Raw genomic sequence first — 16,112 nt, forward strand, 5'->3', positions numbered from 1 at the left:
TTAAAAATAATGTAGACAATTTTTTGAAAAAATTCAATATTTAAGTCAAAAATATTTCTGAGAAAATTGAAAGAATATATAGAAATAATAATAAAAATTGAAGATTCCCTTTGAAAATAATCCTGATAAAACATAAGACAAAATATATTTTTGGAAAACCTGAAGATGCATGTAGAAAAATGTTTTGAAGAAATTGAATACTTTCATCAAAAATATTTCTGAGAATTAAAGAATTATATTGAAAAAGTTCTAATGAAGTTAAAGATTAACATGGTAAATAATCTCGATAAAATAGAAGACAAAAAAATTTTCTGGTTTTGTTTTTTTTTTTCTGGTTTCATAAAATGTAGTTTTATTTTATGTTACTCTGCTGTTACATAGGGCATAACATTTTCACAAGGCTTTTTTTGGGACTACAGTCAATGATTAACCAACACACAATATAGTGGTCCAACTCAAAAAAAAAAAGAACAATCACTGGGCAAACCAGACGCCCCTCACCTGTGCACACATCTGCATGGAGAAGTACTAACGTTTACACGTGGACCTGTGCACTTTATTTCTCCTTTCTAGTGGATTAGGAAAGGTCATGCATTTTAATTTGCCGAAAGCAGTGCTGGTATCCTGGCAGCAACATGCTACTTCTCTCACAAGGTAAAGAATACCAGAGCTACAAAGGAGGTGTAAGTGAATTCTATTGGGAAGGAAGTTGTCAACTTAAACAGCAGCACATGAAGAATGCATAAGGAAACTCCCTGTTGTCACACACAGAAGTAACCTCCAGAATATGTGACACAGGAGACATTTTAATCTGTGACCCCAAGCCTAGATGCATTAAGCACTTTCCCATTCAATCTAACACTTCTGGATTCCTAATAAAAAGGAATTTGTTTTAAGAGCATGGAAAAGCTGCTTCTGAAGGAAACCCTCAAGTCGTTTCAGAAAAGAAATGTAGAAATCAAGAAGTTATTATTACAATCACTTTAAATTGTAATGCACTACATTTCCATATCTTTACAGTAATACAAAACACAGTCACTTGCAGAACTGGTTCAGATTACTTAAATACCAAATCAGTCCAAGTGTCTGGAAGTTACTCATATTTATATGAAATGAAGCTATTGATACTTTTCCACAGCAGTGACTGCACACCAGGAAGGCAAAGACAACTCAAACCAAGGGGTGGAGTTTTCCCAAAGCTGCAGTGTGAAAAGACTACATTTGATCCCATACATGTGAATGGGCTTCCTTGCTAGAAGAAATCCAAGTGGAATAAGGAATGGAGATGTAAAAAAGGTTTTCTTAAGAAGACGGAGGATGGTGACCTTTAGTTCTCGGGCCCCTCTCCTCTGTCACATTCTCCTGCACTGTCTGATGTCCACAGTGTTAAGTTGTCTCTAAGCAACTGCATGACGAGGGTGCTGTCTTTGTAGGAGTCTTCGTTCAGCTCTGCGATGACCTCATCAAAAGCCATCTTAGCCAGTGTGCAGGCAAGCTCTGGATTATTAAGGATCTCATAATAAAATACTAAATAATTAAAAGCCAGCCCCATGCGGATTGGATGTGTAAATTGCATCTCTTTCTTGCTTATATCAAATGCCTTTTTGGCTTTTTGGAAATTTTCTATCGTTTGTTTTTGATCATCGCCACAAGCTACTTCAGAAAGATACTGGAAATGATCTCCCTTCATTTTCAGATAGAAGACTTTACTCTCTGATTAGTTGCATTGGATATTAAATACTTTTCCAACACTTCCAGGACCGTGGTGCAGATGGACCTCACTTTCTCTCGATAGACCTTAATCAGCTGCATTTTTTTGTCGGGAGTGTCGGTCTTCTGCTCAATGCTCAAGGTGACCCTCCAGGTGGACCTGCGGTCCCTGACCACGTTCTTGTAGGCCGCCGACAGCAGGTTGCGCTCCTCATTGGGCAGCTCTGTGACCTGCACTGTCACAGCTTTCATGCAGGTGGCCATGTCTTCGTAGCGCTCGGCCTGCTCAGCCAGCTAGGCCTTCTGGATCAGCTTGGTCTTCTCCATGGCGAGCAAGGGCAAGCACCAAGACGGATCCGGAGCCCTCCTTCTAGTCTCCACGGCTGCAATGCGAGTCCTCTCCATGGCCAAAACGCGAGTTCAATTTTTCTAAAAAAATTGAATATGCATGTATAAATTTTTTTCATGAAGCTCAACATTTACATAAAAATAAGAAAAAATGTAAAAATTACATAGAAAAAATTCTGATAAAATTAAATATTCACATGGAAAATAATCCTTACAAAATAGAAGACTAAAAATATTTCTCCAAAAATTGAAGACACATGTAGAAACATTTTTGATAAAATTTAATATCTACATCAAACAAAGTTCTTAGAAAATTTAAGAAATTTATAGACAGAATTCTGACAAAATTGAAGATTCACATGGGAAGTAATTTTGATAAAATAGAAGACAGAAAATATTTATCAAAAAAACTAAAGATGTATGTGCAAAAAGTTTTAGAAAAAGTTTAATATTTCTCAGAAAATTGAAGAAAGATATAGAAAAAATATGAAATAAATTGAAGATTTATATAAAAACATGAAAAAATAGGAGAGGTAAAAATATTTCTGAGAATATTGAAGAAATATATAGAACAATTCTGAGAAAATTGAAGAGTCACAGGAAAATAGTACTTCAAAAATAAAAGACAGAAAATATTTATCAGAAATTAGAAGATGCATGTAGAAAAAATTATGAAAAAAAATGTATATAGAGACTCAGCCCAGTTTCATCAAGAATGGAGGCCTGCCCATAGACTGCTGGGTGCCTGGAAGAGCTGCAGGAGGGCTCTTTCTCCTAAGCCAGGGGCAAATCCACACTCCCTCTCCACTGACTATCCCAGGAGAGGCTGCCCAGAACTCCCAGTGCCCAGGTAGGGAAGAGACACTTCCTGCACAAGGTCAGACTTGACCCAGTTTCATTAAAACTGGGCACCACCATCAGAACTCACAGCCTATCGTGAGAGCCAAACAGCCAGGAGCAATCTTCCTCTGGAGACCACAGTCCCACAGACCCACAGGAGAGACAAGCTCCAGTCAGAGACTGGATCACCTAGCAGCACTAAAAACAAGATAGCAAGAGGCAAGCACAAGAATCTAAGAAATGGAAACCAAGACATCCTGGTAACATCAGAACCCAATTCTCCTTGAGAAGCACACTTAAAGAAGTACAGGAGCTCTGTCATCAAGAATTGGTAACTGCCCGGAGAAGGCTGAGCTTGCAGACTAGCTGCACAGGCACATTTATGCCTGGACCAGAGGTGAACCTGAAGCAAAGGCCAGGGGAGGTCACAGTGAGAGTTCTCAGAGTGCAGAGTGCTCTGTGCTCTCTGGAAACTGGTCCTTTCCAGCCCAAAGTGAGAACTGGAATTCTGTTATCAGGACTCAGAATATGCCTGAGGAAGGCTGAGCGCCCAGATCAACTAACTGCACAGGCACTTTTCCACCCAGACCAAGGGTGAGCCTGATGTATTGGCCCGCTCAGTGTCCAGCAAGAGAAGGCAAAGTGTTCTCAGAGTGGAGGGAGCGTGGTGCTCTCTGGAAAAGGGTCATTTTGGGCCTAGAGAAAGAGCCGGGTCTCCGCCATTAGGACTCAGGACCTGTGGACAGAGGGCTAAGCCCCCAGAACAGCCTCAGAAGAGCTCCCACACCTGAGCCCACAGAGACAACTGAATCCCTGCCATCAGAACTCACTGCTTGCCCATAAAGAGCTGAACACTCAGAAGCAGTTTCCTTCTTGAGCCCACGGGCCCTCAGATCCACAGGAAAGACAGATGCTAGTCAGTGACAACAAACAAGATCACCTATAATCACAGATAGCAAGATGGCAAGAGGAAAGAAAGCAAAAGAACCTAAGCAATGAAAACCAAGACAACCTGGCAACATCAGAAACCAGCTCTCTCACCATAGCATGGAGTAGATTGCCAAACACATCAGAAAAACAAGACTTAGACTTGAAATCATACTTTATAATGATGATGGAGATCTTTTGAAAAGCACATGAATAACTCCCTTAAATAATTACAGGAAAACCAGGAGAAATCCCTCAAAGAACTACAGGAAAACACAACAAACAGAGGACAGAATTGAAAACAGAAATAGAAACAATAAAGAAAACACAAAAAGAGACAACCCTGGAGATAGAAAACCTAAAAGAGAAAGCAGGAGTCACAGATGCATGCATCAACAGCAGACTATAAGAGATGGAAGAGAGGATCTCAGAGGCCAAAGACAACATAGAAAACATAGACAAAGTAGTCAGAGAAGATGAAAAAAACCAAAAAGCTCCTAACCCAAAATGTCCAGGTGATCCAGGGCACAATGAGAAGACCAAGCCTAAGCATAATAGGTGTAGAAGAGTGTGCAGAATATCAACTAAAAGTCACAGTAAATATCTTCAACAAAATCATAGAAGAAAACTTCCCTACCCTTAAGAACAAGATGACCATGAACATACAAGGAGCCTACAGAACTCCAAATAGATTGGACCAGAAAGGAAATTCTTCCTGAGTCATAAAAGTCAAGACAAAAAATGTTCAAAACAAAGAATACTAAAAACAGCAAGGGAAAAAGGACATGTAACCTATAAAGGTAGACTAATCAGAATTACACCAGACTTCTCAACAGCGACTATGAAAGCTAGAAGATCCTGGACAGATGTCATACAGACACTAAGAGAACACAAATGTCACCCCAGATTACTATATCCAGCAAAACTCTCAATTACCATAAATGATGAGACTCAGATATACCAGGACAAAACCAAATTTGCAAATTATCTGCCCATAAATCGAGCCCTTCAAAGGATAATAGATGGAAAACCCAAGACAAGGAGGGAAACTACATGCTGGAAAAAGCAAGAAAATAATCTTGCAACAAACCCCAAAGAAGAAAAGCACACAAACATAATTCTACCTCTAACAACAAAAATAACAAAAAACAACAAACACTATTTTTTTAATATCTCTTAACATCAATGGACTCAATTCCCCAATAAAAAGACATAGACTATAAGACTGGATACATAAAGAGGATCCAGCATTTTGCTGCATACAGAAAACTCATCTCAATGACAAAGACAGACACTACCTCAAAGGTAGTGCAGAATTCTGTCAGACCTAATACCAATACTCTCCAAGCTATTCCACAAAATAGAAACAGAGGGAACACTACCCAACTCATTCTTCAAACCATAATTATGCTCATTCTAAAATCACACAAAGACCTTTTAAAAAAGAGAACTTTAGACCAATTTCCCTCATAAACATTGATTAAAGTACTTAATAAAATTCTTGCAAACCGAATCCAAGAACACATCAAGATGATCATTCAGCATGATCAAGTAGGCTTCATTCTAGGAATGCAAGGGTGGTTCAAAATATGGAAATCCATCAATTTCTTCTACTATATAAACAACTCAATGGAAAAAATAAAACCCAAATGATCTTCTCTTTAGATGCTGAGATCATATTTGACAGAAATCAACAGTTCTTCGTGTTAAAAGTCTTGGAAAGATCAGGAATTCAAGGCTCATACTTAAACATAGTACGAGCAATATACAGCAAACCAGTAGACAACATCAAACTTAACGGTGAGAAACTTGAAGCAATCCCACTAAAATCAAAGACTAGACAAGGCTACCCACTCTCCCCCTACCTATTGAACATAGTACTGGAAGTCCTGGCCGGAGCAATTAGACAGCAAAAGGAGGTCAAAGGGATACAAATCAGAAAGGAAGAAGTAAAAATATCACTATTTGCTGATGACATGATAGTGTACATAAGTGACCCTCAAATTTCTACCAGAGAACTCCTACAGCTGATAAACAACTTCAGCAAAGTGACTGGATATAAAATTAACTCAAACAAATCAGTAGCCTTCCTCCACTCAAAGGATGAACATGCTGAGAAAGAGATTAGGGAAAAGGTACCCTTCACAATAGCCACAAAAAATAATATAAAATACTTTGGTGTGATCCTAACCAAGCAAATGAAGGATTTGTATAACAAGAACTTCAAATCTCTGAAGAAGGAAACTGAAGAAGCTCTCAGAAGATAGAAAGATCTCCCATGCTCATGGATTGGAAGAGTTAGACTTAGGGCTAGTTTTAGAGTTAGAGTTGGCATTAGGATTACAGTTAAGGTTTTAGGGTTAAGGTTTTAGTGTTAGGGTTATGTTTAGGGATAGAGAAAGGGTTAGGGTTATGGTTTAAGGTTACTTTAGGTTTAGAATTAGGGTTAGGGACCCACTTCCTGTTCCCAAATATCCACTTCCTGTCCCTGAATCCCCACTTCCTGTTTCAACAAATCCACTTTCAAGAACAACTTGCTGTTTTCCCCAAACCCACTTCCTGTTTCCTCTACACCCACTTCCTGTTTCCCCTCCGTGAAGGAACCCACTTCCTTACAGGAAGTTACCCCATGGGCCAGGAATGCAGGGGCTGGGGTGACAGGACAGGAAGTGATGTCATGTAGACAGGAAGGGGTTCTCTGGGAGACAGGAAGTGACATCTGATGGGGGAACTTGGGCCCTGCTAATAGGACACCGCAACCTGGGTCCTGCCCTCGAATGACGTCATCCCCTCAGAGTTCATCGGACCTGCCCTCTACAAGCCCCACCCCCTCCTGACCAACGGATGTCCAGGACTAGCCAACAGGTGTCCACTTCCTGTGTCTCACTTTGAGGATGGGAAGTAACATCACGAGGTCCCAGTCTCCCACCCTTAGGTCAGGTCCTTCCACCCAGTGTCTCTGCCTCCAGTCCAGGGTGCTTTCAGCTTCAGAGTTGTTATTGGTTGCCCCGCCCATGGGACTCACCTGCCCCACCCACTTCACCCATCAGCCAGAAAAGAAAAACTTGGAGGCGCTGAGGCAGAAGGATGACTAAGTTGGCTCTTCACTTTCCTGTACCTGACCCCATCCCTTGGCTTTTGCCCCCATCCCTGGGCACTGCCGCACTGCCCACCATGATGTCAGGGCAATGCCCACCGCTTTCATCACCTATAAAACATGAGTCTGAGCTGAGGCACGGGATTTACCTCGATGGAGCTTTATTTATTCCATGGCTCCGCCCCCCAACTCGTCGGTGACACCCACCAGCCTACAGCTCTCCACCCACAGCCTGCGCTGCAGCCATGGGTCTTGCGCGGCCAGCGCTGGCTCCACTTCCGCCTCATCCTGCAGGTACCGGCCCCCGATCCCTTCCAGCTCTGCTGCTGCTGCTGCGTAGGCCGGAGTCCAGGAGCCCTCGTCCGGGGTCTGCAGGGCAGCAGGATGAGTCAGCTGGGGTCATCAGGGATCAGTCAAGGACACTGAGTTCACTCAGGCTCATCAGCGATCACTGAGGTCATTTGGGGTCATCAGGTGTAACTCAAGGTCACTGGGGGTAACTCGGGTTCAGTGGGAGTTACTCGGGTTATTTGGCCTGACTCAGGGTCATTAGGGTCACTGGTGGTCGCCAGGGATCGTTCAAGGTCACTGGGGTCACCAAGGACCATTTAGGAGTCACCCAGAGTCATCAGGGGTCAGCTGGGGTCACTCGGGATCATCAGGGGCCAGTCAAGGTAATCAGGGCTCAGTCAAGGTCACTGAAGTCATTTGGAGTCATCAGGGGTCACTCAGGTTCATTTGGGCTTATTCAGGGTCACTGAGGAGCATTCAGGTGTCACTCGGGGTCATCAGGTTTGGGCAGGGTCTCTGGGGTCACCCAGGGTTAAACCAGGGTCATCAAGGGTCAACTGAGGTCATCTGGGGTCACAGGATGTCATGGGGATCACAGGGGTCACCGCAGGGTTGGAGGTCACGCACCTTGAAGAGCAGCCCCCCAAGGGCAGCACGGGCAGCCTTCAGGCCCCACCCGGCGCGTGCGTAGAGCCCAGTGTCAGCGACGCCGGGATCAGCCATGTTGGCGGTGATGGGGTCGCCATGGGCATGAAGCAGGCTCTGCAGCCGCAGGCAGAAGAGGACAAGGGCGAGCTTGCTGCCCGCATAGGCTGCATGTGGTGCGGGGCTGGGGCTGCAAGGCAGGGGGATGGGTCACTTCCTGTTTCCTGTATCTGTCTGTGACATCACTTCCTGCTTACAGTGATGTCACTTTCTATGTCTCACTTCCTTTTCTCCTCCCACTTCTTCTCCCTAAAACCCACTTTCTGCTTGTTCTAAATCATCCTCCTGTTATCTAGTTTTGTTTGTGGTCTTCCTGTCTCAAAAACCCACTTCCTGTTTCTCTGGAACCCCCCAATTCCTGTCATGTTTGTCATTTCCTCTTTCCTGTCCCACTTCCTATTGAGACATCACCCCCTGCCTTGTTTCCTACTAACTTCCTATCTCTCATGATATCACTTCCTGTTCTATACTTCTTTTAACTTCCTGTTCTACCAAAAATTCCACTGTTTTACTTCCTGTTTATAAACTATTTCTTGTCTCCAACTTTCTTTCGTAACCCACTTTTTGTCCATGTCACTTACTGTGTCACCACCCAAGTCTCATATTCCACTTCTTGTTTGTGCATTGCCCCCACTTCCTGTTTTCTATCCCACTTTCTGCCTTAATCTCCCTGTGTAACTTCCTGTCTCCTGTGACATCACTTCGTGTTCTGTCACCTCTTCAGGTGAGCTGACTTCCAGGTTTCCTCTTCTCTTCCTGTCCCAAAATACTTCCTGTTTCTAAATCTCTCCCACTCCCTGTTGTATTTCCTGCTTCCTGTCTGACTTCCTGTTCCCATCATTTGTTTTTGGTCCTGGTCCACTTCCTATCCTTGTGGTTGCATCACTTCCTGTGTATTGTGATGCTATTTCCTGTCCTCAGATTTTCACCTCCTGCTTCAAAAACTCCTGTAACCAAACTCCTGTCTCACTTCCTGTTTCACATGATGTCAATTCCCTTCTCCCACATCTCATCATTCCAGGTCCCGCCCTATCCCTAAGCCCCTATTTGTCATACTTTCCACTTTCTGTCTGACTTTCTATTTCCTTACTTCCTGTTTCTCCCACTTCCTGTTTTTCTTCCTATCTCAACCTCTCTGTCGGGTGGGACTTCCTGACTGTCGTACTTCCTGTCAATGACTTTCCTTTTCCTGCCCCAACCAGAGGCCCCACCCCCTCCTTGAACCACTTCATACTTCCTGTTCTGTGTCTGACTTCCTCTTTTCCCTTTATCACTTTTTATCTCACTTCCTGTCCCGTGACATCACTGTAGATTTTTACTTCCTGTCCCTGAAACCCCATTCCCCACTCCCTCCCTGATGCTCTGCCCCCACCCCAAGGCACCACATTTACCCGAAGCACCACCCCTCACTCCCCCCTCCCCATGTCTCCAACCACAGTGCATGTAACGCACCCGGGCCCGAGCTGGGCAGGGAGGGCGTGTCCAGGACTGGCGGCCCGGTGGGTTGCGGAACCGATGCAGACGACGCGGGAGACCTGCTCCGGACGCCCAGCTTCCCGGAGGGAGCGGAGCAGCAGCATTGTCAGCAGGAAGTGGCCCAGAAAGTTGACACCCATGTGTGGATCAAGACCTTCGGCTGTGCGGGTTCCGGGTGGGGCCAGCATCACACCCGCTGCAGAAGGGCAGAGTCAGAAGCGGGGCCATGAGAAGTTCCATCCACCGGAGTCAGAGGGAGAGACAAGATGTGCAAAAAACAGGAAGTAAGATAAAATAGAAGGAAAGGAAAATAGAAAGTGAGGGGAACAGGAAGTTAGAGAAACAGAAAATGAGAAGAGGAAGTGAGAAAACAGGAACTGAGGAAGAGGAAGTCCCACCCACCAGGGAGTGAAGGAAAAACAAACAGGAAGTAAAAAAAATACAAGAAGGAAACAGGAAAACAGAAAGTGAATAGAAAGTTCCACCCACCAGAGACTGAGAGATAGGAAGTCAAAGACAAGCTCAGGCACAGCAGGAATAGGAGACAGAATGTTTAGAAAACAGAAAGCCAGACAGGAAGCCCCGCCTACCGTGGAGACCAGGCTTGCTTTCATTTGCATATGCAAATGCCCCATACCCCCCCCCCCCATGCAGAGTAATAAGGAGGCCTTCTGATCTTCAAGCCTCATGCACATGATCGAAGGCAATTCAAATATTCAAATCAGGCCTTTGGCATCTAATTGGGATGTGGATCTCCCATGCAAATGAAATGGAAAATATTGATAGTGTGATTTGCATATTCAAACTAGGAAAAGGTTATCTGCAGATGTGAGGCTATATGGAAATGAGCCAGAGGATATTCACTGAGGCTATGAACATTCATATGAATATTTAAATGAGGGTGAGAAAGTGGAAATGAGGCCATGATTATTTACTCTGGGAGATTTGAATATTCAACTCAGGACCATGGTGACTGAATAAGAAGTGCATGGCTCATATGCAAATGAGCCACAAAATATTCACCAACCAAATTTGCATTTGCAGCCCCAGAAAACAGGAAGGCACCTGCAGGTATACAAATGAGTCTGTGAATATGCACAAGGTGATTTGCAGGACATTTGAATATTTAAAGGGACAAGAGCTATTCCCCCCTATCACTGATATTCATGAGGTCTGTTTGCATATTTAGAGATTGATATGTAATGAAAAATTTGCATGCGATTTGAATATTTAAAGAGACAGCACCAAACATTCTCTGTAGAAAACTATATAGTAAATATTCATGTACCCAATTTGCATGCGATTTGCATTTTAAAAATTTTGCTCTATTAAATCTGTCTAGTGAATATTCAAGTGATTGACTTGCATGCAATTTGCATATTTAAAAGGGAAACCCACCCGCCCAGCTCTGTCCCTCACCATTGTTGACAAGCACGTGCAGAGGTAGCCCAGTGTCCAGAAAGTCGTTGACGAAGTTCCGCACAGAAGACAGAGAAGCCAGGTCCAGAAACAGAAAGCGTGCTAGGGGCACGGTGGGACAGCATCACTGGCAGGCCAGACTCTACCACAGGCCATGCCTACTCAGTGTCAGGCCCGTCCTGCCAGTCAACCCAAGGTCCGCCTCCCGAGGGGAAAAAAAACCCAGAAATAGGAAGTGCATTGAAACAGAAGTTGGGGGTCCACATGAACTGGGCAGGGATATGACAGCAGTCTATGCTCGGTCCTGTCAAACAAGGGCAAACCCCACACCCTCTGGGGAGAGTCTGCGCTCCTAGGGCAGAAAAATATAGAAACAGAAACTGGCTTAAAAACAAGAAGTGGGCGGAGCAATGAAAGACAGTGGGCGGATCCTGGGTGACGATGGGTGTGGCCGATGTTGTCCAAAATGATGTTCCAAAACAAAAACCAGAAATTGACCCTGAACAGGAAGTTTGGGCAACAGGAAGTGACGTTGCCATCCATAGGACCTTTCTCCCCAAAAGGTCAGGCCCCGCCCACCTTGCCCCCCGGGCACGCCCCTTACCGCTCTGCTTTCCACACTCTGCCTGGATGCTGGCGACAACCTCTTTGCCCCGGCGCTTCTCATTCCCAGCTATGGGTTGGGGGGGGGGCAAGATGGCCACCGGGAAAGGGAAGCCATGCCCCTTTAAAAGCCCTGGTCCCCAAACACACAAACCCCGCCCTGCACAAAAAGGCTCCGCCCTCTCGAGAGGTTACCGTGGGAACAGGAAGTGATATCAGTGATAGGAAGTTGAGGAAACAAAGTGAGCAGAATAGGAAGTGACATCAAAACCCTGGGAGAGCCAATGGGGCCCCACCCACCCCATGCTGAAGGCCCTGCATTGGGCACAGAGGGAGAAAACAGTTAAGTGTGAAGAAGCAAGTGATGTCACAGGCAGGAAGTTGGATGAGAGACAATAGAAATGACACAGAGATGTCACAAAAGGAAATAAGAAACAGGAAGCAGTACGACGTGAGATGGAGGCCCCGACCAACCGAAGGCACAGAGGGAGGCATCAGGAAGCCTTTTTAACAGAAAACGATGTCACAGGGAGGAAGTGACATCACGGGAAAAGAGGAAGTGGGGTCCTGGCCATGGCAAAAAGCACCATTGGAAAAGGAACAGGAGACCAAACTTTGGGTTTTAGAGGCAGGAAGTGGAGATTTAGGGACAGGAAGTGGAGTTTCAGGAAAAGGAAGTGACATAACATGAGTCAAAGTTGGGTTTTAGAGACAAATTGGTGAACCAGGAACAGGAAAAGGAGCTTTAAAAACAGAAAGTGACATCAGTGGGGCCAAATGTTGGGTTTTAGAGTCAGGAAGTGGAGACTTAGAAACAGAAAGTGGAGTTTCAGGGACAGGAAGTAATATTACAAGGGACAAATGATGGGTTTTAGAAACAGACCATTCGGATTTAGGGACAGGAAGTGGAGAATTAGGGGCAGGAAGTGAAGCTGTAAAGAAAGGAGGTGGGATTTAATTAAAGAGAAGAAATAATGAACTAAGGTCAAAAAGTGTAGTTTTAAGGACAAAAAGAGATATCACTGGGCCAAACGCTGGGCTTTAAAAGCAGGAAGTGGTACTGTTAAGACAGGTGGTCAGATTTGGGGACAGGAAGTTGGTGGTAGAAAGTGGAGTTTTGGAAACAGGAAGTGACATCATGTGAAACAGAAAATGAGGTCACAGACAGGAAGTGGACCCTCCCTTAGCCTCCCACTCACCGACCACCACGCACATGCCCAGTCTCGCAAGCCGCCACGCAGTGCAGAGCCCGATACCAGAGGTCGCGCCTGTCACTATGGCCACGCGGCCTGGCTGCTTTGGAAGCTCTGCGGGGGAAGGGTAGAGGTGGGGTCAGGGAGGGGGAGGTCAGTGTGGGCGGAGCGGGTCAGAACTGGGTAAGGTGGGGCCATGGGAAGGTCATTCATTGTAGGTGGCAGGGTTAGTGACAAGATGGCGAAGCCCTGACCCCAGCCCCATTACTCATCAGTGGACAGGGGGGGGGGGGGCGACTTCCAGTCTCAAAATCCTCCAGAGAAGTGCCCAAAGGCCTGCCCTTAGACTCTCATTTGCATATAAACATGAATATTCGCCGCAGCTAATTAATATTCATGAGCCCGCTTCCTGCCGTTTTCAGCTCCTTCCCAGACCTAAAGTTTCCCGTGACCCCTGCCGACACCAGGTGACACCCCGCGACCCCTCCAGGCCCGCAACGACCGCCAGAAACGCCTCCCAACCCTGCAAACAACTACTTCCCGTTTAGAGCAGAGGCGGGACCAGAAGCCATGGCGGCGCTGTTTTTCTGCTCTGTGCTGTAACTAAAAGTTTCCCGGTGACACCCCCACCCCCGCCCCGCGACCCTCACCGGGAGGCCGGAAGCCCCCGCGGAGCCGGCGCAGGAGCTGCATGAGTGTCACGCGGATTCCGACAGCGTAGGCCAACAGCGTAGAGTGCAGCGCCTCCATGGCCACGACCCCCGGCTTCCGACCCCAACCCCTGACCCTGCGCACGACAGGAAACAGCCACCGCGGCCTAGGAACCTTACAGGGCCATTTAAAGCGACCATCCAGCCTTCTGAGCTGTCAGTCACTGGGGCCGTTTCCGTTAGCGTAACAGCGGTGACCCCTGACCCCACGCGACGCCGGAAATGGCTGTTTAAAGCGATCGTCCGGCTTTTCCGGCGAGCAGTCATCAGGGTCTGCTTGGTTTGGCGAAAACAGCACCGCAGCGGGTTTTAAAACCGGAAACCGCCGATTAAAGCGATCGTCCCACTCTCCAGTCTGCCCGTTAAGGTTTTTGTGTCCCTTCAGGTCAGGCTGGGGCCACACCCCACCCCCCCACCTCTGTCTCCCTGGAAAACACGGAGAAACCGTTGCAGCCACAGAAACAGGAAACAGAGGTGCAGAGCGATTGTCCCGCCCTCCGGCTGTCAGTCAATGCTGTTACCTGACTAAAGTTCCGAATAAACAGAATCAGTGATTTGGAACTGCCCTCCCGCCCTGGGGCTGAGAGTTCGTCCCGGCCTCTGAGCTGTCACTCAACCTGCAAACAGTTCATGGAGACAGAACCATTAGTTGTAGCTGAAGGAAACATACTTTATTTAAATTGCCACCAGAAACAGATTCCCCAGAAGTTCTTTTATTGCTGAGAATAGTTTTCAATACCATAGGTAGTTTGATATTCCACATGAATTAGCAAATTGCTCTTTCCAACTCTATGAAGAATTGAGTTGGAATTTTGATGGGAATTGGAATGACTCTGTAGATTGCTTTCAGTAAGATGGCCATTTTTACAACGTTGATTGTTCCAATCCATGAGCATGGGAGATCTTTCCATCTTCTGAGATCTTCAATTTCCTTCTTCAGAGATTTGAAGTTCTTGTCATACAGATCTTTCACTTGCTTTGTTAGGATCACACCAAGGTATTTTATAATCCTTGTGACTGTTGTGACTGGTTTACCTAATTTCTTTCTCAGGCTGTTTATCCATTGCATAGAGGAAGGTGGTTGATTTGTTTGAGTTAATTTTATAGCCAGCCACTTTGCTGAAGTTGTTTATTAGTTGTAAAAGTTCTCTGGTGAAATTTGTGAGGTCACTTAAGTATACTATCATTTCATCTGCAAGTAGTAATATTTTTACTTCTTCCTTTCTGATTTGTATCCCTTTGGTTTCTTTTTGCTGTGTAATTGCTCTAGCCAGGACTTCCAGTACTATGTTGAATAGGTAGGGGAAGAGTGGGCAGCTTTGTCTAGTACCTGATTTTAATGGGATTGCTTCAAGTTTCTCACCATTTAGCTTGATTGTTGGCTATTGGTTAGCTGTATATTGCTTTTGCTATGTTTATCAGGCCTTGAATTCCTGATCTTTTCCATACTTTTAACGTGAAGGAATGTTGAATTTTGTCATATGCTTTCTCAGCATCTAGTGAGATGATCATGTGTTTTTTTTTTTTTCCTTTGAGTTTGTTTATATAGTGGATTATGTTGATAGATTTTTGTATATTGAACCATCCCTGAATCCCTGGAATAAAGCCTACTTGATCATGATGAATGATCGTTTTGAAGTGTTTTTGGAATTAGTTTGCAAGAATTTTATTGAGTATTTTTGCATCGATATTCATGAGGGAGATTGGTCTTAAGTTCTCTTTCTTTGTAGGGTTTTTATGTGGTTTAGTTATGAGCATAATTGTGGCTTTAAAGAATGAACTGGGTAGTGTTTCTTCTGTTTCTATTTTGTGGAATAGTTTGGAGAGGATTGGTATTATATCTTCTATGAAAGTCTGATACAATTCTAAACAGAACCCATCTGGTCCTGGGCTTTTTTTTTTTTTTTTTTTTTTTTTTTTTTTTTTTTGGATTGGGAGGCTTTTGATGACTGCTTCTGTTTCTTTAGGTGTTATCAGACTGTTTAGACGGTTTATCTGATCCTAATTTAACTTTTGCACCTTGTATCTATCTAGAAGTTGGTCTGTTTCCCTCAGATTTTCTAGTTTTGTTGAGTATAAGCTTTTGTAATAGGATCTGATGATTTATTGAATTTTCTCAGTTTCTGTTGTTATGTCTCCCCTTTCATTTCTGGTTTTGTTGATTTGGATACTCTCTCTCTCTCTGTGTGTGTACTCTCTAGTTAGTCTGGCTAAGTATTTATCGATCTTGTTAATTTTCTTAAAGAACCAGCTCTTGGTTTTGTTGATTCTTTGTATAGTTCTTTTTGTTTCTACTTGGTTGATTTCAGCCCTGAGTTTGATTATTTCCTGATGTCTACTCCTCTTGGGTGTATCTGCTTCTTTATGTTTTAGAGCTTTCAGGTGTACTTTCAAGCTGCACATGTATGCTCTTTCCAGGTTCTATTGGGGAGGCACTCAGAGTTATGAGTTTTCTTCTTAGCACTCTTTCATTGTTTCCCATAAGTTTTGGTGTGTTGTGCCTTCATTTTCATTAAATTCTCAAATATCTTTAATTTTTTTCTTTATTTCTTTGTTGACCAAGTTATTATTGGATAGAGCATTTTTTCAGTTTCATTTGTATATGGGCATTTTTGTTGTTTTTGTTATTATTAAAGATCAGCCTTAGTCCTGTGGTGATCTGATAGACTGCATGGGAGAATTTTGATCTTCTTATATCTGTTGAGGCCTGTTTTGTGACTATTTGGTCAATTCTGGAGAAAGTACCTGGAAGTGCTGCTAAGAGAATATATATATATATATATATATATATAT

The 16,112-nt window shown here is 44.4% G+C and overlaps 1 protein-coding gene and 1 pseudogene across 5 annotated transcripts; both read right to left on the bottom strand.

The window, feature by feature from the left end:
* Positions 1-373: 373 nt before the first annotated feature.
* On the bottom strand, positions 374-2,037 carry LOC308413183 (14-3-3 protein theta-like; annotated as a pseudogene). The gene has a single exon. The product of its transcript is annotated as a 14-3-3 protein theta-like (transcript).
* On the bottom strand, positions 2,000-13,474 carry DHRSX (dehydrogenase/reductase X-linked). 4 transcript variants are annotated; one of them, XM_080942574.1, is made up of 8 exons: positions 13,260-13,474; positions 12,616-12,723; positions 11,418-11,486; positions 10,814-10,915; positions 9,371-9,590; positions 7,841-8,048; positions 7,072-7,291; positions 2,000-2,139 (listed from the first exon to the last, which is right to left on the bottom strand). In XM_080942574.1, the coding sequence occupies exons 1-7, from the start codon at positions 13,357-13,359 to the stop codon at positions 7,088-7,090; spliced, it is 1,011 nt and encodes a 336-aa protein (XP_080798700.1). In that variant the 5' UTR covers positions 13,360-13,474; the 3' UTR covers positions 2,000-2,139; positions 7,072-7,087. The 4 variants fall into 4 exon arrangements, with proteins under 4 accessions (XP_080798700.1, XP_080798702.1, XP_080798703.1 ...); XM_080942575.1 differs by having other exon boundaries at positions 2,017-2,139; positions 7,130-7,291; XM_080942576.1 differs by lacking the exon at positions 11,418-11,486.
* Positions 13,475-16,112: the final 2,638 nt, after the last annotated feature.

The sequence above is a fragment of the Micromys minutus genome (assembly GCF_963924665.1).
Source record: "Micromys minutus genome assembly, chromosome: 31".
NCBI classification, from domain to species: Eukaryota; Metazoa; Chordata; class Mammalia; order Rodentia; family Muridae; genus Micromys; species Micromys minutus.